Here is a 25,789-nt window from a genome sequence, read left to right as displayed (position 1 = left end):
CACTTCAGAAACGACTCTAAATACCAGCGTTAGAAAGATCCCATTGAAAAGATAGGCTACGCAAATGGCGTAGGGGGATCTGCGGTATGGAAAAGTCGCGGCTGAAAAGTGAGCGTTAGACCCTTTAATCACTGACTCCAAATACCAGCGGGCGGCCAAAACCAGCGTTAGGAGCCTCTAACGCTGGTTTTGACGGCTACCGCCGAACTCCAAATCTAGGCCTTAGGATTTATATTTATTTTGCAAGTAACTTTGTATTTATTTTAACTAGGTACAATAGCTATTAAATAGTTAATAACTATTTAATAGCTACCTAGTTAAAATAATTACAAAATTCCCTGTAAAATAAATCCTAACCTAAGTTACAAATACACCTAACACTACACTATCAATAAATAAATTAATTAAATAAATTAACTACAATTTTCTAAAATAAAATACAATTAAATAAACTAAACTATATTACAAAAACAAACACTAAATTACAAAAAATAAAAAAATATAACAAGAAGTTTAATCTAATTACACCTAATCTAAGCCCCCTAATAAAATAAAAAAGCCCCCCAAAATAATAAAATTCCCTATCCTAAACTAAATTACAAGAATTGACCTTGCATTCTATTGGCTGATCCAATGAGCCAATCGGATTGAACTTCAATCCGATTGGCTGATTAAATCAACCAATCGGATTTTTCCTACCTTAATTTCGATTGGCTGATAGAATCCTATGAGTCAATCAGAATTCGAGGGACACCATCTTGGATGACGTCATTTAAAGGACCAGCCATTCGTCGGGTAGTCGTCGGCCGAGAAGGATGTTCCGCGCCGGAGGTCTTCAAGATGGAGCCGCTCATCGCCGGAAGGATGAAGATAGAAGATGCCGCTTGGATGAAGACTTCTGCCGGATGGAGGACCTCTTTTGCCCCGATCGGATGAAGACTTCTGCCTGGCTGGAGGACCACTTGTGCCCGGATCGGATGAAGACTTCGGCCTGGCTGGGTGAAGACGGCTCAAGGTAGGATGATCTTCAATGGGGTAGTGTTAGGTTTTTTTAAGGGGGGATCGGGTGGGTTTTAGAGTAGGGGTGTGTGGGTGGTGGGTTGTAATGTTGGGGAAGGGTATTGTATTACAGGTAAAAGAGCTGATTACTTTGGGGCAATGCCCCGCAAAAGGCCCTTTTAATGTCTGGTAATAGAGCTGATTACTACTATTTGTAATTTAGTTTAGGATAGGGAATTTTATTATTTTGGGGGGCTTTTTTATTTTATTAGGGGGCTTAGATTAGGTGTAATTAGATTAAACTTCTTGTAATATTTTTTTATTTTTTGTAATTTAGTGTTTGTTTTTATTGTAATATAGTTTAGTTTATTTAATTGTATTTTATTTTAAATAATTGTAGTTAATTTATTTAATTAATTTATTGATAGTGTAGTGTTAGGTGTATTTGTAACTTAGGTTAGGTTTTATTTTACAGGTAATTTTGTAATTATTTTAACTAGGTAGCTATTAAATAGTTATTAACTGTTTAATAGCTATTCTACCTAGTTAAAATAAATGCAAAGTTATCTGTAAAATAAATATAGATCCTAAAATAGCTACAATGTAATTATTAATTATATTGTAGCTATCTTAGGGTTTATTTTTTAGGTAAGTATTTAGTTTTAAATAGGAATAATTTAGTTAATAATAGTTATATTATTTAGATTTATTTAAATAATAATTAAGTTAGGGGGTGTTAGGGTTAGACTTAGGTTTAGGGGGTAATACATTTAATGTAGGTGGCGGCGGTGTAGGGGGGTCAGATTAGAGGTTAATATATTTAATGTAGGTGGCGGCAGTGTAGGGGGGTCAGATTAGATGTTAATATATTTAATGTAGGTGGCGGCGGTGTAGGGGGGTCAGATTAGATGTTAATATATTTAATGTAGGTGGCGGCGGGGTCCGGGAGCAGCAGTTTTGGGGTTAATACATATAATGTAGGTGGCGGCAGTGTCCGGGAGCGGCGGTTTAGGGGTTAATACATATAATGTAGGTGGCGGTGGGCTCCGGGAGCGGCGGTTTAGGGGTTAATACTAGGATAGGTTTATTGCGGTGTGGGCTATGGCGGTTTAGGGGTTAATAATTAGGCTTATTGTGTTGTGGGGGGTTGTCGGTCTAGGGGTTAATACATTTATTATTAGGAGTGAGAGAGGGGGATTGCGGATATAGGGGTATATGTGTCAGGATGATGTTTGGGAGGCGTGTTAGACAGTTACGGGAGATTTCATATTTTAGTAAGTTTTTGTAGGCCGCTGGCAGTTTCTAAAGTGCCGTAAGTCACTGGCGACTCCAGAAATTTGTACTTACGCTTATGTCTGGACATCACTAGTTTGTCTGACTTACGGCACTTTAGCAACTGCCGGCGGGGTATATGTAATACCCCGATGTGTGAGGTGAAACTACGGGCAGCGCGGGTTACCTCGCTTGCGCCGAAAACTACACCGTATATCGGATCACGCCCATGCTGTTTTAAGAGACATTCTAATTTATTTTCATTATCAGATTGTGCAGACTTTTTATATTCACACTTTCTAAGGCACCGCACCAGCTCCTACTGAGCACGTGCAAGGGTTCACAGTGTATATGTATATGAGTTTGTGATTGGCTGATAGTTGTTACATGGGGCCGGCAAACTGAAATACATTTTGAAATGTGCTAGAAATAATCTACTGTTCAAATAAAATTCAGAGTAAGTGCAATTGTACTGTCTTTTTATTATGCACTTGTTGATTATTCTATTGTATTTAATAGTTCTGATGGAGCGTGCAATTTTACTCAACTTCCCAGTTTACTTCTTTTATCAAATGTACTTTTTTTCTCTTGATATCCTTTGTTGAAAGGGGCTGTACAGATATATGCCTTTTGTCATTGGCTCACCTGATGTATTAATCTAGCTCTCAGTAGTGCAATACTGCTCCTTCACCAAAGGATACCAAGAGAACAAAGCAGATTTGATCATTGAAAGTACATTGGAAAAGTGTTTAAAATTGTACATTCTATCTGAATCGTGAAATAACAACTTTGGGTTTCATGTTCCTTTTAAAGAACTTTCTCTTGTTAAGTGTATCCAGTCCACGGATCATCCATTACTTATGGGATATTAACTCCTCCCCAACAGGAAGTGCAAGAGGATTCACCCAGCAGAGCTGCTATATAGCTCCTCCCCTAACTGCCATTACCAGTCATTCTCTTGCACCCAACGAATAGATAGGATGTGTGAGAGGACTGTGGTGATTATACTTAGTTTCATACCTTCAATCAAAAGTTTGTTATTTTATAATAGCACCGGAGTGTGTTATTCCTTCTCTGGTAGAATTTGAAGAAGAATCTACCTGAGTTTTTCTATGATTTTAGCCGGAGTAGTTAAGATCATATTGCTGTTTCTCGGCCATCTGAGGAGAGGTAAACTTCAGATCAGGGGACAGCGGGCAGATTAATCTGCAAAGAGGTATGTAGCAGCTTATTATTTTCTGACAATGGAATTGATGAGAAAATTCTGCCATACCGATATAATGTAAACTCAGCCTTAAATGCAGTAGCAGCAACTGGTATCAGGCTGTCATGTATGTATATTTTACACTTCAGTATTCTGGGGAATGGCACTTCACTGGAATTATACTGTATGCATAAAACAATTTGCAGGGACTAGCAACAGGCTTTTTAATAACACTCAATTTATTAATGTTAAACGTTTTTTGCTGGCATGTAAAATCGTTTAATTTTCTGAGGTACTGGGTGAAAAAATGTTTTGGGCACTATTTTTTTCCACTTGGCAGTCGTTTTATTTAATTTATGACAGTTTACTGATCTCTCTCACTGTTATGTGTGAGGGGGAGGGGCCTTTTTTGGCGCTTTTGCTACGCATCAAAAAATTCAGTCAGAAGTTTATTGTCTTCCCTGCATGATCCGGTTCATCTCTACAGAACTCAGGGGTCTTCAAAACTTGTTTTGAGGGAGGTAATCACTCACAGCAGAGCTGTGAGATTGTAGTTGACTGTGATAAAAAAACGTTTATTTCTGTATTTTTTTTTTTTTTTCTGCTATCAGGGTTAGTTATCCTTTGCTAATGGGAGCAATCCTTTGCTAAAATTGTGTTTTTTACAAAGATTTGATGCTATAACTTCAGCTAGTTTATTTGCTAGTGTGTTAAACATGTCTGATTCAGAGGAAGATATCTGTGCTATATGTGCTAAAGCCAAAGTGGAGCCCAATAGAAATTTATGTACTAACTGTATTGATGCTACTTTAAATAAAAGTCAATCTGTACAAATTGAACATATTTCACCAAACAACGAGGGGAGAGTTATGCCGACTAACTCGCCTCACGTGTCAGTACCTGCATCTCCCGCTCGGGAGGTGCGTGATATTGTAGCGCCGAGTACATCTGGGCGGCCATTACAAATCACATTACAGGATATGGCTACTGTTATGACTGAAGTTTTGGCTAAATTACCAGAACTAAGAGGTAAGCGTGATCACTCTGGGGTGAGAACAGAGTGCGCTGATAATATTAGGGCCATGTCAGACACTGCGTCACAATTTGCAGAACATGAGGACGGAGAGCTTCATTCTGCGGGTGACGGTTCTGATCCAAACAAACTGGATTCAGATATTTCAAATTTTAAATTTAAGCTGGAAAACCTCCGTGTATTACTAGGGGAGGTGTTAGCGGCTCTGAATGATTGTAACACAGTTGCAATACCAGAGAAAATGTGTAGGTTGGATAAATATTTTGCAGTACCGGCGAGTACTGACGTTTTTCCTATACCTAAGAGACTTACTGAAATTGTTACTAAGGAGTGGGATAGACCCGGTGTGCCGTTCTCACCCCCTCCGATATTTAGAAAGATGTTTCCAATAGACGCCACCACACGGGACTTATGGCAAACGGTCCCTAAGGTGGAGGGAGCAGTTTCTACTTTAGCTAAGCGTACCACTATCCCGGTGGAGGATAGCTGTGCCTTTTCAGATCCAATGGATAAAAAGTTAGAGGGTTACCTTAAGAAAATGTTTGTTCAACAAGGTTTTATATTGCAACCTCTTGCATGCATTGCGCCTGTCACGGCTGCAGCAGCATTTTGGTTTGAGTCTCTGGAAGAGACACTTGAATCAGCTCCATTAGATGAGATTACACACAAGCTTAAAGCCCTTAAGTTAGCTAACTCATTTATTTCAGATGCCGTAGTACATTTAACTAAACTTAATTATTTATTTAATAGTTCTGATGGAGCGTGCAATTTTACTCAACTTCCCAGTTTACTTCTTTTATCAAATGTACTTTTTTTCTCTTGATATCCTTTGTTGAAAGGGGCTGTACAGATATATGCCTTTTGTCATTGGCTCACCTGATGTATTAATCTAGCTCTCAGTAGTGCAATACTGCTCCTTCACCAAAGGATACCAAGAGAACAAAGCAGATTTGATCATTGAAAGTACATTGGAAAAGTGTTTAAAATTGTACATTCTATCTGAATCGTGAAATAACAACTTTGGGTTTCATGTTCCTTTTAAAGAAGCTGCAGCTTATCATTTCATCAAAATTATTGCCTTTTAAGCTGTTGCCTGGAAGTCTATAAATGGGGATCCCATTTGTCCTGGTCAATTTGTCTTTTAATGTAGACTTTTTTTATAGTGTGTGGTTTATAGGCACGTTTAAATGGACATGGGAGCTGCCATGTTGAAACTCTCTTTCAGATACTGGCAGTGTAACCTAGGTTGCAAAATCCTGGCACCCATGATTAGAAGGAGGTGCATGAAATATATTTAGGTAATGTATCTTTAATAGAATTGAAATTATTGCATCTTTATGTGTAACATTAATTTATATTTCTTTGTCTGCATAGTAGCCCCAGACTTTTAGATTCTTTTTTCTTCTTCTTATATTCCTGAAATGCAATGATTATCCCTAAAAAGATTAATTACATTTAATAATACAATATCATACACGCATTACATTGAGTTAAAGGGACATTAATCCCTAAATATATTCCATACACCCCTTCTAATTATGAGTGCTGTCATTTTGAAACCAAGGATTCACTGCAGGTATCTGCACATGTGCAAAAAATAGGTCAGCACTAAAATGCAGTTGAAGTTGGATTTCAACATGGGCAGCACCCATGGCATGATTAGAGGAAATAACCTCAATTGTATGCCTATGAAATGTATTTAATGTCGTCCCTTTAAACATCTGAACATATTCTTTTGTTCTGGACAAGTGTTAAGAGACTGGCCTTTAACCTGTTAACTCATCTCCTTCCTATGAGACAGATCAGAGAATACCAGCTCTGCGTTTGAATCCCATTTGCAAATCAAGAATATTTAAATCTCTTTCAATTTACATCTGAAAAAAAGACCGCTCAAATCCTTAGGGCTCTTGCAACATAACGCCTTCCCAGGTTGCTACTCAGATCTACAGAATATTATTACAGGCTGCAAGCCGCTAGGAAGCAAGATATTAAAATGGAAATAAAAAAAATATAAAAGCAATGAAACATTAACCCATGGTTTGCCGGATAAGGCAATAATCTCAAATTAACAAGTCCTCCTGGGATTAACTTCCAATTCTGTTTTCATTTTTTTTTTTTAAGATAATAATACATACAGCACAGTAACACTGGTACTGATTGTGTGTTTGCCATTATTGCATACAGATATCAGCAGTAACTCCTGCAACCTGGGACGAGATTACATATGCGGCATTGACTGCAAAAGCCGGCGTCGACAGTTTTTAGTCCGGTATTTCAATCACAAATGCGGCGCATATATTTCACCCGTCGCCCGCTAATTTTACTCCAATAAACTAACATAGAACCGTGTCACAAATTGGTATCATATATTCAGCGCAAGGACTTATGTGGCGAAAAAGGAGATATTTTACTCCATTTTCACCTCACCACACATAGGCAGATGCAGCAAGCCTTGCGCTGTATATATAAGTACCGTAACTCCCTGGAAGTTCTAACAACTAACGCATGCGCAATATCTACCTGCTGTCAACCATCATCCCCCTACCGCAATGACTAAATAAAATCTATTAACCCCAAATCAGTCAACCCACACATTGCAATCTACCTAATAAATGTAGTAACCCCTAATCCGCAATCCCCACACGTTGCAAAATGCCTAATAAATGTATTAACCCCTAATACGCAATCACCCCACATCGCAAACTGCCTAATAAAGTGATTAACCCCTAAACCACCATCCCCCACAATGCAGTTAACCAAGTTAACCTATTAACCCATAAACCACCAACCCCCCAGAACGCAATGAACCTAATTAACCTATTAACCTCTAAACCGCCAACCCCCCACAACGCAATAAACCTAATTAGCCTATTAGCCTCTAAACCACCAACCCCCCACAATGCAATAAACTAATTTAATCACTAAGACCCCTAACCTAACACCCCCGAAATTAACCTCAATTACAAAAAATAATAAAATACTAAGTTAAAATTAAAATAAAAAATCCTAACAGTACTTCAAAAAAACAACTAAGATTAATTTAACCCCTTAATGACAACTGACGTACCAGGTACGTCATGCATTAACAAGCAGTTAATGACAATGGACGTACCTGGTACGTCAGTTGTCTAAGAGAGTGCTGGAAGCGATCGCAATCGCTTCCAGCAGCTCTCAGGGTATTGCAGTGATGCCTCCATATGGAGGCATCCTGCAATACCTTTTTAGAAGACTCCGATGCAGAGAGAGCCACTCTGTGGCCCTCTCTGCACCTGTAGCGATGGTGCCGGTTCGTTGGTGGGTGAGAGCGTAACAGGGAGGCGGGTGGGCGGCCCATCGCTACCCGGCATCCGGTTCCTAGAAGTGCAATGTGCACGCCGGGTGCCGGGAGCGTGCGGGGGGCGTGCGTGCGCGCGCATTAGCTGGCCACTGACACCAATGAGGAGGGAAGAGGGGGGGGGGGGAAAAGATTTTTAAAAAAAATAATATAAAAGGATCTGGGAGGGGGATAGGGGTATTGTGGGGGGCTGCTACACTACAGAAAACATAAAAAAAAGCAAAAGAGCAAAAAATACTTTTGTTTTGGGGGCAAATTGTGTACTGGCAGACAGCTGCCAGTACCCAAGATGGCCACAATTAGATAGGGGGGAGGGTTAGAGAGCTGGGGGGCGGGGGGATTCATGGAGGTTGGGGCTAAGGCAGGAGTCCATCACAGCTAAAATATTTTATTTTATTTAAAAAAAAAAAAAAAAAAAAACCTCCTTTTATTTAGTACTGGCAGACTTTCTGCCAGTACTTAAGATGGCGGGGACATTTGTGGGGTGGGGGAGGGAAGAGAGCTGTTTGGGAGGGATCAGGGGGTGGGATGTGTCAGGTGGGAGGCTGATCTCTACCCTAAAGCTAAAATTAACCCTGCAAGCTCCCTACAACCTACCTAATTAACCCCTTCACTGCTGGGCATAATTTACGTGTGGTGCGCAGCAGCATTTAGCGGCCTTCTAATTACCAAAAAGCAATGCCAAAGCCATATAAGTCTACTATTTCTGAACAAAGGGGATCCCAAAGAAGCTTTTACAACAATTTGTGCCATAATAGCACAAGCTGTTTGTAAATAATTTCCGTGAGAAACCTAAAATTGTGAAAAATGTAAAGTTTTTTTTTTATTTGCTCTCATTTGGCGGTGAAATGGTGGCATAAAATATACCAAAATGTGCCTAGATCAATACTTTGGGTTGTCTTCTAACAAAAAATATATACATGTCAAGGGATATTCAGGTATTCCTGACAGATATCAGGGTTCCAATGTAACTAGCGCTAATTTTGAAAAAAAGTGGTTTGGAAATAGCGAAGTGCTACTTGTATTTATGGCCCTATAACTTGCAAAAAAAGCTACGAACATGTAAACATTGGGTATTTCTAAACTCAGGACAAAATTTAGAAACTATTTAGCATGGGTGTTTTTTGGTGATTGTAGATGTGTAACAGATTTTGGGGGTCAAAGTTAGAAAAAGTGTGTTTTTTTCCATTTTTTCCTCATATTTTATTATTTTTTTTGTAGTAAATTATAAGACATGATGAAAATAATGGTATCTTTAGAAAGTCCATTTAATGGCGAGAAAAACGGTATATAATATGTGTGGGTACAGTAAATGAGTAAGAGGAAAATTACAGCTAAACACAAACACTGCAGAAATGTAAAAATAGCCATTGTCATTAAGGGTAAGAAAATTGAAAAATGGTCCAGTCATTAAGGGGTTAAAATAAATAAATCTAAAATTACAAAAAATAAAAAAGTCATAAATTACAGAAAAAAATAAACCAAATTATCAAAAAAAATAAAAATTAAACCTAATCTAATACCCCTATGAAAATAAAAAGACCCCCAAAATAAAAACACCCCCTAATATAAACTAGACTACCAATAGCCCTTAAAAGGGCCTTTTGTAGGGCCATGCCCCCCTAACAGTAAACTCCCCCCACCCACCAAACCTCCCAAGATAAAAATACCTAACACTAAAAAAACCTGAATTACCCATTGCCCCTGAAGGGGCATTTGTATGGGCATTGCTCTTAAAAGGGCAATCAGCTCTTTTGCAGCCCATGAAAATAAAAAAAATCCCTAATCTAAAAAATAAAGACACCCCAAAAATTAAGAAAAAAGCCTATGTCTAACCCCCAAATAGGTACTCACCGCTCCTGAAGTCCAGCGGAGAAAGTCTTCTTCCAGGCAGTGAAGATCTTCTTCCAGACTGTGACATCTTCTTCAATTACAGGGACCTCTTCTATCATCATCCAGGACGAAGGTGTCGCGGAGTGGAGGTAACTGCGGAGCAAGAACACTTGCTGCGGAGCCATCAAGTGTGAAGGATCCTCTTCGTATAATCGTCGTCGCACACTAAGGATTGAATGCAAGGTACCCGTTTTATATTTGGGGTACCTTGCATTCCTATTGGCTAAAATTTTCAAATCAGCCAATAGGATGAGAACTACTGAAATCCTATTGGCGAGGGGGTGATAGGAAGAAGAGATTGAAGCAAAGAGAATCCTTTTGGACTTATAAATTAGAAACTTTGACATCTAGTGGAATGAATAAGGACTGGGATTTAACTATGTTCTTATAAATGTGTACTGTCACTTTAAACATTTTCATTTTTTCTGATTTGCAAAATTTGATGTCACTGGGGGTGGAGTCCCATTAAGGGTATTTAAGAGAGCTGTGTCAGTATCTATGTATGCATGATTAAGGACAACATTGTCCAATTGTTTTGTGCACTTGAATAAACCTTTTTTGCAAGGATTACTGGTGCTGCTGTCATATTTTTTCTGGGACATTGTGTAACAGCGCCATCTAATGGTTGAACGTTTCTAGACATTGTGTAACACAGCACCATCTATTGGTTAAAAGTTCTTAGACATTGTGTAACAGAGCCATGTTACAATAAATATTATATACACAAACACACATATTTATGTTTTAGTTTCAGTTTGAATTAATTATGTCTTAGAAAGCACAAAGAAATTACAAATTCTGTGCTGTTTCTGCTTTTATTTTCCTTGGTATCAGGTTCAGTATTGCTTTGTTACAATATTTATTTTAAACAAGGAGTGGAGAAATATAATTTCTGTAACAGAAAAAAATAGGTGTACGCCTTTAAAAGGACAGCGTACACCAAGTTTCATATAACTGCATGTAATAGGCACTACTATAAAGAAGAATATGCACAGATACTGTTCTGAAATTCCAGTATAAAACCTTTTAAAAACATACTTAGAAGCTTACAGTTTAGCATTGTTGGTGAGGTTAGGCTGGGACACCCATGGAAAGGGGCTGGGAAAGCAGAATGAGCAGACACTCCCCCTCCCCTGCATATGAAAAAACCCATTACACAAATAGGAGCAAGGAGGAATCTGTAGACTTTAATCTACATAGGATACTTTGGGGCTTGGTTAAGAGTCTTAAAATCAGCATAATGTTATTAAAAATAAGCAAAACTATACATTGTTAAAAAAACAGTCCCAGATGGGCTATATAAATGGATCATATACAAAAAAAAAGCCGCCCCCTGATTTAACAATATGTGTCAATATAAATCTCTCTTTGAATAGTCATTGTTTACCTGGTTAAAGTGATGTTGTCTTTGACTGTAGAAGAGCTGCCAACTGTCCACAACAACAAAGTAAAACCACAGAATGTTTAGCTTTACCAGTGTTGTCCTGACTACTCCCTGACCTATTGTGACCACCCCCTGTCATGATTCTGCATGCACATACATGACATGATATGTCTGGAGTTATGCTGTAGGTTGTATGACTGTTCTCTGTATGTGGACTTCATGCTGTTTAACTCATTTCAGTATAGGCATCTATTGAACAGAGAGTGCCTGGGGAATAACCAAGGGACAAGCCTGAAATGGTGGAACCTGTCTAGTGGGGTATTGAGATTTCTCTTGGGTGTTTTTGGAAAATATATTCATCTATGAGTGACTCTCTGTAAACTGATGCATAGTACCTACCTCATTGTAGCTCTGACTGCTGGGGAACAGAGTCTTGAAAGCTGAACCAAATCCAATAATATTGAATAGAGATGTTGGCATGAGGCTCTTCAATATCACCAGCATAGCATCCTGGGGGGAACAAGAGTCAAGACACCACCATTAAAAACCTGTACTAATATAAAAAGCAAGCAATGCTTCCACAGAACACAGCTCCCTCTTCAAATGACAAGTTTTTAAATCGAAAAACACATACAGTATATATATATACAAAACTGGGGGTATTAACAGGTTAAAGTGTAAACAAGTCTCACTCTTCACCTTTTCTTATGTCCATTCAGGGGCGTATTAAGGCATAGGCCAACGAGGCTGGTGCCTAGGGAGGCAGATTTTTAAGGGGCAGCAGAATTTTTAGTCCGGGTCACTCTACTGAACTCAGGGCCGGGAGGCTAAATCAACCAATTACAAATGACTTAAATGGCTGGCCCAGCTATTACTGTCCTATGGGATTGTATGTGGATGTGCATGTCGTGGTGACAGTGGAGGCGGAGCTCACTTGCGCAGCCTTGCCTGGACTGAGAATTTTGAATACCTAGGGCAGCACAAAACCTAAATACGCCCCTGTGTCCATTATTTCTTATCCCAAAGTACTTCTTTTTCTCCCTTTATCTTAGTTTCTTTTTCTTTTTAACTGCCAATCTGGTTAATTAAATAAAAGTCCCCAAACTTCCTCCAAAATAAAGTGTAGTGCTCATTTTTTTAAATAAATATTAAGAAAATCTTTATTTTTGTTTAAAATAAGTGCACAAACCACACTTCCCCGCAACTAAAAGACTTCATACTAAAAAATGTCCTTTTAGACGGAAAACTTAAATCCCACCAGGCACTAACAGACAGAGAAGACCTAGCATTACTAGGTACACACTTAGACAAATTCTCACACTTTCTCAGTACTGACAAACAAATAATGAATATCACACAAACATTGACTGCATTTGAAGTACTATGCACATCTGAACAGCTCCCAAGACATATTATCTCATCAATTTACAAAATATTTCCCAACACAGGACTGAGCACCCTATTATCATATAGCTACAAGTGGAATACTGATTTAGGAATATATATCACACCAAAAGATTGGAGAAAGATCTTCAATCTGTGTCTAACAGAATCATAGAAATGAACTACACATTTTTAGCTAGATGGTATCTGACCCCTCTAAGGATACAACAAATATACAAACACACTGATGGCAGACTGTCTACACATATGGTGGCAATGTGATAAAGTGAAAAACTTCTAGAATGACGTAATTACACAGATAAATAAAACACTGTCCTCACAGATCCCACATGACCCATGTATCTTAATCTTTCACAAACTCCCAAACCTCAAGGACAAGGTCAAAACTTATTTACTATATATAATGCTTAATAGTGCTAAGATACTCATACCGCAGAGGTGGAAGTCCCCAGTGGTACGAACCATAGTCCTTTGGAAACAACAAGTGGAAACATTGCTTCTACTAGAAAGATACCATTATTTTACAACAGGCAAAATAGAAATTCACAAGTACATGACCATGAGATGGAACTTTACAATAACTCCATAAAACCATACTCCTCACCCTACCATCTATCCCCCCCTTTCAAATCCCTTAGACTAATGTATGATGATGTCCCCCCTTAAAACCACAAATAATACAAGGCAGGCCACTGGAATGCTCTTTATTTTCCTCTCTTTTTTATGTTATAATTATTTATATGTTTTTCAACATTAATATATTGTTAAATTCCCTGATTACTTATATTGGATGTAGTACTTTTAGACACCATTGAAACCTATATCACTGGAGATGGTGTAAAACAGCCTCGATATCTCAAAACCAACAGCTGGATAACCTCCACTATATGGACTTAATAACACAAACGGACAAACAAGGAACTTTGAAAGTAAAGTGTAACTCTATAATTAAATATCAAGAGATAGTAGACAAATGTGTTAGACTCCACATATTCTATATACAGCTACGTTATATTCTATTGTAACAATAAAAATGTCAAAATAAAAAAAGAATAAATAAAAATAACTCCACAAAGCAGTTATAAGGGGTTAACATTGGCGGGTGTGGGGTGTGCCTTTACATTGCTGTCTATGGGAACTGTGTTTAAACTGTAAATATATGTATATGCTTTTATACATATATATTTATGTTTTAATATGTGTATATATACATATAAACACATAACTATATATGTATATATTCATATAAACACATAACTATATATGTATATATTCATATAAACACATAACTATATATGTATATATTCATATAAACACATAACTATATATGTATATATTCATATAAACACATAACTATATATGTATATATTCATATATATTTTAAATATGTTGCATGATTTACTCCCTTCACTTTGCTAGGTTCTCCTGCCGTGTCTATCGGCATCAGAATGAGGCTCCCATTGGAGCCTAAGGAAGGTCATTAATGTGAGCACAAAGCTTACATGCAATGCGAACACAATGTCACGTTTGCATTGTGCTCGACTTGTAATATCAGAGCACATTTGCGTGCACTGGTATTACCGGGTGCAGCACAAATATTGCACTCGCTAAGGCGCAATTTGGCGCTCAACTTGTTATAGGGCCCTAAAACTATTGTTATTTATGGACTTCTTTATAATTTGATGCCCATGAGGAGCTACCACCAGCCCTGTGTTATGGACACCTTAATTCTCTTCATGATACTGAAGAAAACACAATGAGGCCTATTTATGAAATGTCTGTCGGACCTGATCCGACAGTGTGGATCAGGTCCGACAGACATCGCTGAATGCAGTGAGCAAAACACACTCTGTATTCAGTAAAAATGGAAGATATACAGAGGGCGACTCCTAGTGCAGATCAGTTAGCAATGAATGAACCCACTAACAACTCCCTTTAGAAGGATACTCACACAGTGGAAAGCACACTATAGTGCTAATGCAGCATGCTGGGTATATTACAGTGGCCCAGCGCACATACACACTCTGGCAATGAACTGTTCCAAGGTTTATTTCGGTGTTCAGTTCTGTAATATACCCAGCATGCTGCATTAGCACTATAGTGTGCTTTTCACTGTGTGAGTATCCTTCTAAAGGGAGTTGTTAGTGGGTTCATTCATTGCTAACTGATCTGCACTAGGAGTCGCCCTCTGTATATCTTCCATTTTTACAGATTGCAACAACAATTTATCAGGAGGTGCTGCCCTGGCATTTGGTGCACAGTCAACTGGGACACTGCTGAGTTCCCAGATCGCTTACCTTGGCACTACCTTTGCCTTCACAATTTGTGAGTATAAAATTTATATCTGACTATATTTGCCCAGTTCTATATTGGCTACACTAGGAGGCGCCCTTTCTTCTTGTATCTTTTACACTCCGTATTCAGCATTGCACTAGCAGCTCTTGTGAGCTGCTGGTGCAACGCCGCCCCCTGCAGACTCGCAGCCAATCGGCCGCCAGCAGGGAGGTGTCAATCAACCCAATCGTACTCGATCGGATTGAATTCCGGCGATTCCTGTCCGCCTCATCAGAGCAGGCGGACAGAGTTATGGAGCAGCGGTCTTTCAGAAACACGGGGCGTCAAGCTTCATTCGGAGCTTGATAGATATGCCCCATTGTGTTTAGTGCTTTGTTACTTGATTTATATATATTGTTATAACATCTATTTTCGTGCTTTAAATTGTGAAAACATCAATAAAAAATATTAAAAAAAACAAAATAAAAAAACTGGGGGTATTTGAGCTCATCCACTGGCAAATGAACAAAGCTTTTTATAACTGCTACAAAAATCGTCTGCAAAAAACACCTATGCTTTTGTATTACAATTGGGATCTTAGTCACACAAAATGACCAACTTACAAGGTGTACCAATGTTGACTGGTCCTAACACTACAATGCTTTGTCTTTATGGGCTGAATCATTCTTGCTTTTTCTCTTTTATAATAGCATGAGACTCCCTGGCTTTTATATACAACTACTACAGAATAAGGGCTGTGAAAGGGAGCTATAGGGTGCAGCCTATTTCTAAAATTGAGTTTATTACACGGATTAAAATTGATTTCTATTATTAACCAAAAAGTGAGGAGAAGAATAATACATACATACATTTTCCAAAAAAGAGATGAGAACTTCTCTCCTCCAATTGGCAAAAAAAGGCCTTGTTAGGAGGGCGCCTTTTCCTAAGACTCTGAGAAGATCCAGCAGAGCTCAAGAAAAAATACTGCCAGAGATGCCAGAGGAAAATGCCCCCAAGAATCCCGGCCGATAACTGGATACCGCGGCGTTGGGTGGGGACACTCCTCACACACCTCTAACAGGCTAAAAAAAAGTTAAACAGGACTTTTTGAGTCAAGGTAACCAGCCCTTATCCCATAATATTTAAATTACCTAGGAGTGGCAATTGGCTAAGATCGCTCCACATTAGAATAAAGGTGTAAAAGATAGATGACATATAATGATATAAAATGTGCCAACGTTTCTATGGGAACTAGAATTATTTACTTCTCTGTGAATTCCTTGAGAAAGTTGCTCTGTACAGCTCTTAAAGCTGTATCTGCCTCCTGTAGGGACTGATGATCTAAAGTGCTCTGGATAGATTAACTAACAAGCCTTGACAGAATTACAAGGTCCCTCAAATAGTTTTATAAAGGCATATTTTAGCTTCAGAGCTTTTTATCTTGCTATGCAGGTTTTGGATATGAAGGAAAGACAAACACATTACAATTTAATGGTAAAAATAAAAAGATTTTGCATGATTTCTCTCCAGTTCAGCGAGCTTTTGATAATCAGACTCATGACTTTGTCAGGGATATAATAACATCAGACTTCAGATCAGACCCATGGCTTGAAGCCCTTTTCAGTTAAATGACAACATCAGACCTCAGATCAAACCCATGTCTTGAAGCCAATGTCAGTGATATGACCACATCAAAGTGCAGAACAGACCCATGCCCTGAAGCTCTTGTCAGTTATATGACAACATGAGACCTCAGATCAGAGACCTCAGATTAAACCAATGCCATGAAGCCCCTTTTAGTAATTTGACAAAATCAGACCTCGGAACAGATCCATGCCTTGAAACCCCTGCCAGATATGTCAACTACAGAACTCAAATCAGACCCATGCCTTAAAGCCCTTGTCAGTGATATGACATCAGACCTCCGATTAGATGACCAATGCATTGAAGCACTTGTCATTCATATGACAAGCCTTTGTAAGGGATATAACAACATCCAACTTCAGATCAAATGACCCATGCTTTTAAGCCCTTGTCAGGGATATAATAACATCCAACTTCAGTTCAGATGACCCATGCAATGAAGCACTTGTCCATCATATGACAACATCAGACCTCAAATCAAACCCATGCCTTGAAGCCTGTGTCAGTGATATGACAACATCAGACCTCAGGTAAAACCCATGCATTGAAGCCCATGTCAGTGATATATCAAAAACAGACTTCAGATCAAACCCATACCTTGAAGCCCTTATCAGTGATATGACAACATCAGACCTCAGATCAGATGACCCCTGCCTTGAAGCCTATGTCAGTGACATGGCAACATCAGACCTCTGGTCAAACCCATGCCTTGAAGCCCTTGTCAGAAATATAACATCAGACTTCAAATCAGACCCATACCTTGAAGTGCATGTCAGTGATATAACAACATTCAACCTCAAATCAAATGACCCATGCCTTGAAGCCCTTGTCAGGGATATAATAACATCCAACTTCAGATCAGACCCATGGCTTGAAGCCCTTTTAAGTGATATGAAAAAATCAGACCCCAGATCAGAACCATGCCTTGAAGCCATCGTCAGTCATATGACAGCATCAGCCCTCAGATCAGACCCATGCCTTGAAGCCCATGTTAGTGACATGAAAATGTCAGACCTTAGATTAGACCCATGCCTTGAATCCTTTGTCAGTGACATGACAACATCAGACCTTAGATTAGACCCATTTCCTGAAGCCCTTTTCAGTTAAATGATCACATCAGACCCATGACCTGAAGCCTCTTTCAGTGATATGACAAAACCAGGCCTCAGAACAGTTCCATGCCATAAAACCCCTGCCAGATATATGTCAACTACAGACTTCAGATCAGATCCTTGTCAGGGATATAATAAGATCAGACCTCAGATCAAAACCATGCCTTGAAGCCCATGTCAGTGATATGACCACATCAAACCTCAGATCAGATGGCCCATGCCTTAAAGCCTTTGTCAAGGATATAATAACATCAGACTTCAGATCAGATCCATGCCTTGAAACCCCTGCCAGATATGTCAACTACAGACCTCAGATCAGACCCATGCCATAAAGCCCTTGTCAGTGATATGACATCAGACCTCAGATCAAATGACCCATGCATTGAAGCACTTGTCAGTCATATGACAACATCAGACCTCAGATCAAACCCATGCCTTGAAGCCCGTGTCAGTGATATGACAACAACAGACCTTAGATTTAGACATGTGCGATTCGTTTCGGTTCGATTCGGAAATTCGGAAAATTCGGAAAATTCGGCGATTCGGATTGAACCGAATTTCCGAATTAAAATTCTGCCGAATTTTCCGAATCGAACCGAATCGAACCGAATCGATTCGTAAATTCGGATGGCCATTGGGATTACACTAGTATTGTACAGTATGTTAGGTTAACACCTAATATACAGTATAATACTAGTCTAATCCCACCTAACACTTACCGAAATGCCGAATTTACGAACCGAATTGAACCGAATCGAACCGAATCCAGCCGAATTTCTTTGAATCCGAATGAATCCGAAACGAATCCGAAACGAATCGATTCATAATTTTCCGAATTCAAATCGATCCGAACCGAACTTCGAAAAATTCCGAATCGATCCGAACTGAACCGAACCGAATTTTTTCGCCATGCACATGTCTACTTAGATTAGACCCATGCCCTGAAGCCATTGTCAATGACATGACAAATGCCAGATATATACTTTGTAAACTTGTGCAGCGACTGCTCTGCTAAATTCACCACATGGGTTAACCTCTCTAGCTTTAATGACCTTTTATTCACCATTTTTGCCCCAGGCATTAAACCAAACCTAATTCTCAATCAGTGAATCAGCTGTACAGAATAATATATAAACTGTTGAATTTGGAGAGGCTGATAAAACTATTGGGACTTCTTAAAGAATTGTGCCCATTATATAGCATGTTGCAGAGTCAGTAACTGTACACATGGTGTGGTGCACATGACCCACTCTTGTGAGAGTAGATAAATTAATATTTTCTGAAAGATGAAAGACAGTGAAAAAGCAATGTAAATAATACACAAATCTTGAATTGTATTTTCACTTAAAAAACATTTAACTCAAAATGAAAATCCCCATAACATATTTAATTAAACATAGACAAAACAATGTAATGTAGTTCATTCATTATTCAGAATGTTTCCTCTAATTAACCTCTGCACATGGTACTTTTTTCCATTCCCGTAGAGATGCTGGAATAAATCCCTTTTACCTAAGTCTCTAACTGGTATGTGCAAAGGAAACAAACATAAATAAGGATTTTTAAGGAGTATATGCCTGGACTGTTTTAAAACATCAATGTCCTGAAAATGTTAACCGTTTTAAATGCTTTTGAAAACTTTTGTTTGCGCAAACCAGGGCTAAATGCTAATATTTGCTCATTTTTAATACTCCTTTAATAATAATAATAATAATATATACTGTATATATATATATATATATATATATATATATATATATATATATATATATATATATACATACATATAAATATATTATACATATATGTATTTACAATAAAAATAAAATTGTCCTGTATGTATTTACAATAAAAATAAAATTGTCCTGTATGTGAAGAATGGTGGAACGGGAAATATTAATAACTCCTGTTGGTGTAGCGCACGAGCAATAAGTGTTAGGTTTGTTTTTTTTCATCTACGCTCTCCATTGAAGTCTATGAGGTGAATGCGTTGGTGTGGTCGCAAAATCCAAAGAATGGACATTAGTGTGTGTTGGGTTCTTCTTGCACGCAAAGGGGTCGATTTATTATTGTGCGGACGGACATCGGCTGTCGGCATTTATTATTGCACAAGCATTTCTAGTGAAATGCTTGTGCAATACCGCCCCCTGCACATTCGCGGCCAATCGGCCGCTAGCAGGGGATGTCAATCAACCCGATCTTATCCGATCAGGCTGATTGCTGTCCGCCGCCTCAGAGGTGGTGGGTGAGTTAAGGCGTAGCTTCTTTACTTTTGTTTCCGGTGAGCCTGAAGGCTTGCGCAGAATTAGCATCATACGGGGCTTGATAAATGGGCTACAAAGTTTTTACTTTCAGCTTATAATACGCGCTACCCGATGCACGCAAAAAGCTTACTTCTACCAAAGCTTATGCTCGAGTGGGAGCGCTAAATAACGCGCCACTTGTAATCTAGCTCTCTGATGGTTAATGGTGGGAACCACTCAGCTATTTCATATACAAAAATGAACCTAAAGAGGTAATTTCTCAAACATTTTATACTCTGCTTCTGGTATAAAAAGCCATTGGAATCACATTAAGGGAAACCCTATATAACAGTATACTGTCCCGTTAAATGTTGCACTTGAGCCCAATTAAAAATACTGCTGTAAAATGTAGAGCATTTAAAGACCTGAAGTAAACCATTATTATTATAGCACGGAACTACATGAAGAGTTCCCTCTGCTTAGCGCATCATTGGCTTAGCGCTCAAGCGATATCTGACATGAATGTTACTGCAAGCTCCCTCCCATAATCTATAATGTTGGAGATTTAGTGCACCCACGCTATCTGACATGCAGATGTTAGCGAGCCCTAGACTGTCGCTCAAGCTATTAAAAAATAACTTAGAATTTGGAATGTGAGCAAAAAATAGAAGTGCTATTTGTTGCGCTGGATCACTACAGGGCTAATATTTTTAAGTTCCACTTTTAATATAGGCCTTAATGATGTATTTACATTTATAAAGAAAAACTCATTTAGTGGAGGAAATACAAAGTGGAACATTTATTTGACTGGAGGCAAAACTGTAATATTTATATGTTTAAATGTATGTTCAGAAACTCTATATTATAGCAGAAACAGCAGTTACCGCACATTGTATTATCTCCTCGCTTATATTGGTGGTAATATGATTAGAGAAACCACGATGAGCATTCTGCCAAATCGTGATATTATCTATTACAGATATCTACATCATTATTGCTTAGGGCGCAAATCTGGATTTCATTATAAAACGATCAGAAAGTATTGCTCATGGATTGAGTATTTTAGTAGAATGTCTGCTCGGCAAGCTGCTTCGTCCTCTAAAGGCTTGAAGAGAACGATTAATCAGTGATGAATTGCAGTTCTCCTAAAGATCATATTAGTTATGTCATTCCTAGTCTACTAAACGTGGTGTGCAGCCTACAGCTTGCAGAATATAGAAAGCTTGCTGTGTTCCCTTCTGCATATAACATTCTAAAGCTTTGCAGGTACTCAGCATCCTACAATTCCTACAACACACAGCAAAACGCACTGCCCCTATTTGTTGTAGCATTATAAGTGTACATCTCCTGAAGCACATGTGATGCATCACACAGCATCCTATACTCCCTGCAGCACACAGCATCCTACTCTCCCTGCAGCACACAGCATTCTACTCTCCCTGCAGCACACAGCATCCTACTCTCCCTGCAGCACACAGCATCCTACTCTCCCTGCAGCACACAGCATCCTACTCTCCCTGCAGCACACAGCATTCTACTCTCCCTGCAGCACACAGCATTCTACTCTCCCTGCAGCACACAGCATCCTCTACTCCCTGCAGCACACAGCATCTTACACTCCCTGCAGCACACACAGTCCTACTCTCCCTGCAGCACACAGCATTCTACTCTCCCTGCAGCACACAGCATCCTACTCTCCCTGCAGCACACAGCATCCTACTCTCCCTGCAGCACACAGCATCCTACTCTCCCTGCAGCACACAGCATCCTACTCTCCCTGCAGCACACAGCATTCTACTCTCCCTGCAGCACACAGCATTCTACTCTCCCTGCAGCACACAGCATCCTCTACTCCCTGCAGCACACAGCATCTTACACTCCCTGCAGCACACACAGTCCTACTCTCCCTGCAGCACACAGCATTCTACTCTCCCTGCAGCACACAGCATACTCTACTCCCTGCAGCACACAGCATCTTACACTCCCTGCAGCACACACAGTCCTACTCTCCCTGCAGCACACAGCACCCTACTCTCCCTGCAGCACACAGCATCCTCTACTCCCTGCAGCACACAACATCCTACTCTCCCTGCAGCACACAGCATCCTCTACTCCCTGCAGCACACAGCATCCTGCTCTCCCTGCAGCGCACAGTCTCCTATTCTTCCCGTAGCACACAGCACCCTACTCTCCCTGCAGCACACAGCATCCTCTACTCCCTGCAGCACACAGCATCCTCTACTCCCTGCAGCACACAGCATCCTCTACTCCCCGCAGCACACAGTATCCTACTCTCCCTGCAGTTTACAACACCCCACTCTCCCTGCAGCACACAGCATCCTCTTCTCCCTGCAGCGCACAGCACCCTACTCCCCCTGCAGCGAACAGCACCCTACTCTTCCTGCAGCACCCAGCATCCTTCACTCCCTGCAGCACACAACATCCTATTCTCGCTGCAGCACACAGCATCCTCTACTCCTTGCAGCACACAACATCCTACTCTCCCTGCAGCGCACATCCTGCTCTCCCTACAGCGCACAGCATTCTACTCTCCCTGCAGCACACAGCATCCTACTCTCCCTGCAGCATAGAGCATCCTCTACTCCCTGTAGCACACAGCATCTTCTACTCCCCGCAGCACACAGTATCCTACTCTCCCTGCAGTTTACAGCACCTCACTCTCCCTGCAGCACACAGCATCCTCTACTCCCCTCAGCACACAGCATCCTCTACTCCCTGCAGCGCACAGCACCCTACTCGTCCTGCAGCGAACAGCACCCTACTCTCCCTGCAGCACACAGCATCCTCTACTCCCTGCAGCACACAACATCCTACTCTCCCTGCAACACACAGCATCCTCTACTCCCTGCAGCACACAACATTCTACTCTCTCTGAAGCGCACATCCTGCTCTCCCTGCAGCGCACAGTCTCCTATTCTTCCTGTAGCACACAGCACCCTACTCTCCCTGCAGCACACAGCATCCTCTACTCCCCGCAGCACACAGTATCCTACTCTCCCTGCATTTTACAACACCCCACTCTCCCTGCACCACACAGCTTCCTCTTCTCCCTGCAGCGCACAGCACCCTACTCCCCCTGCAGCGAACAGCACCCTACTCTTCCTGCAGCACACAGCATCCTTCACTCCCTGCAGCACACAACATCCTACTCTCCCTGCAGCACACAGCATCCTCTACTCCTTGCAGCACACAACATCCTACTCTCCCTGCAGTGCACATCCTGCTCTCCCTACAGCACACAGCATCCTACTCTCCCTGCAGCACACAGCATCCTCTACTCCCTGTAGCACACAGCATCCTCTACTCCCCGCAGCACACAGTATCCTACTCTCCCTGCAGTTTACAGCACCTCACTCTCCCTGCAGCACACAGCATCCTGTACTCCCCTCAGCACACAGCATCCTCTACTCCCTGCAGCGCACAGCACCCTACTCCCCCTGCAGCGAACAGCACCCTACTCTCCCTGCAGCACACAGCATCCTCTACTTCCTGCAGCACACAGCATCCTCTACTCCCTGCAGCACACAGCATCCTCCACTCCCTGCAGCACATAACATCCTACTCTCCCTGCAGCAGACAGCATCCTCTACTCCCTGCAGCACACATCATCCTCTACTCCCTGCAGCACACAGCATCCTCCACTCCCTGCAGCACACAACATCCTACTCTACCTGCAGCACACAGCATCAAATCCTGTGGCACACCACCATCCCAAAATGTTATAAAAAAACACACATTGTAGCCTAATACAGCATATATATACACACATACACACAAACACACACATACTGTATGTATTGTGCTGTTATGCCATGCCTCCTACAAACTACCCCTGCACTGGGAGTAAAAAACAAGCAAAGTTTAAAAAATATGTCACACTGTTGTCAGTCTGCCATGGCACACCTGAGGATCTCTCACGGCACACTAGTGTGCCACGGCACACTGGTTGAAAAACACTGCTCTAATCCCTGCAACACACAGCATCCTCTACTTCCTGCAGCACACAGCACCCTACTCTCCCTGCAGCACACAGCGTCCTCTACTCCCTGCAGAACACAGCATCCTACTCTCCCTGCAGTTCACATCCTACTCTCTCTGCAGCACACAGCATCCTCCACTCCCTGTAGCACGCAGCAAGCTACTCTCCCTGCAGAACACAGCATCCTACTCTTGAAGCAGCACAGAGCATCCTCCTCTCCCTGCAGCACACATGTCTTTCTCTCCCTACAGCACACAGAATCCTCTACTCCCAGCAGCAGACAACATCCTACTCTCACTGCAGCACACAGCATCATCTATTCTCTGCAGCACACAGCATCCTACTCTCCCTGCAGCACACAGCATCCTTCACTCCCTGCAGCACACAGCATCCTTTACTCCCTGCAGCACACAGCATCCTCTACTCCCTGCAGCGTACAGCACCCTACTCTCCCTGCAGCACACAGCACCCTACTCTCCCTGCAGCACACAGCATCCTTTACTCTCTGCAGCACACAGCATCCTTTACTTCCTGCAGCACACAGCACCCTCTACTCCCTGCAACACACAGCACCCTACACTCCCTGCAGCACACAGCATCCTCTACTCCCAGCAGCACACAACACCCTACTCTCCCTGCAGGACATAGCATCCTCTACTCCCTGCAGCACACAGTACCCTACTCTCCCTGCAGCACATAGCATCCTCTACTCTCAGCAGCACACAACACCCTACTCTCCCTGCAGCACATAGCGTCCTCTACTTCCTGCAGCACACAGCACCCTACTCTCCCTGCAGCACACAGCATCCTCTACTCCCTGTAGCACACAGCATGATACTCTCCCTGCAGTACACAGCAAGCTACTCTCCCTGCAGCACACAACATCCTACTCTCCCTGCAGCAAACAGTACCCTACTCTCCCTGCAGCACACAGCATCCTCCACTCCCTGTAGCACATATAATCTTACTCTCCCTGCAGCACACAGCGCCCTACTCTACCTGCAGCACACAGCATCCTACTATCCTGCAGCACATAGCATCCTACTATCCCTGCAGCACACAGCATACTACTCTCCCTGCAGCACACAGCATCATCTACTCCCTGCAGCACACAGCATCCTACTCTCCCTGCAGCACACAGCATCCTACTATCCATGCAGCACACAGCATCCTACTCTCCCTGCAGCACACAGCATCCTCTACTCCCTGCAGCTCACAGCATCCTACTCTCCCTGCAGCACAAAGCACCCTATTCTCCCTGCAGCAAACAGCATCCTCTACTCTCTGCAGTACACAGCATCCTCTACTCTCTGCAGCACACATAATCTTACTCTCCCTGCAGCGCACAGCATCCTACTCTCCCTGCAACACACAGCATCCTCTTCTCCCTGCAGCAGACAACATACTACTCTCCCTGCAGCACACAGCATCCTACTCTCCCTGCAGCACACAGCATCCTACTTTCCCTGCAGCACACAGAATATTTTGGTCTTCAGGTGGTTACTCGCCATGGAACAATCTACTGATCTGTTATTCGTTCCTGGTAGAGCGCTTCTCTTTCTGTCCCTGCACAAAGCGGTCTGTTTAATGTAGCTGAACAAAGGTTTTGTGCAGAATTGGGACAAAGTTCATCCTCTTCTGCTTTCTTTTATCAGAACAAATTTACTAATTACAGTCCTTAAACTTGTGTAAGCCTGTGGCCTATGTAAATGGATCCTTAATTAAATGTAAATTAAACAAAATATAATGAAGCTTTCTAACAAAGCAGTTAAAACTCCTAGGCCTAGATTTAGAGTTGGGCGGTAGCCGTCAAAACCAGCGTTAGAGGCTCCTAACGCTGGTTTTTACCGCCCTCTGGTATTTGGAGCCAGTCATTAAAGGGTCTAACGCTCACTTTCCAGCCGCGACTTTTCCATACCGCAGATCCCCCTACGCCATTTGCGTATCCTATCTTTTCAATGGGATCTTTTTAACGCCGGTATTTAGAGTCGTG

At 41.3% G+C, this 25,789-nt stretch overlaps 1 protein-coding gene across 1 annotated transcript in view; it reads right to left on the bottom strand.

Moving 5' to 3' along the window:
* VWA5B1 (von Willebrand factor A domain containing 5B1) overlaps positions 1-25,789 on the bottom strand; it is a 264,188-nt gene that overhangs the window by 152,325 nt on the left and 86,074 nt on the right. Inside the window, exon 8 of the mRNA XM_053689852.1 lies at positions 11,519-11,629. Coding sequence (XP_053545827.1) covers positions 11,519-11,629 — 111 coding nt within the window. The remainder of the gene's footprint in view (positions 1-11,518; positions 11,630-25,789) is intronic.

Source organism: Bombina bombina, chromosome 8 (genome assembly GCF_027579735.1).
Source record: "Bombina bombina isolate aBomBom1 chromosome 8, aBomBom1.pri, whole genome shotgun sequence".
Taxonomy (NCBI): Eukaryota; Metazoa; Chordata; class Amphibia; order Anura; family Bombinatoridae; genus Bombina; species Bombina bombina.
Note: the sequence above shows the minus strand (reverse complement) of the source record. Positions and strands in the feature narration are given on the sequence as shown.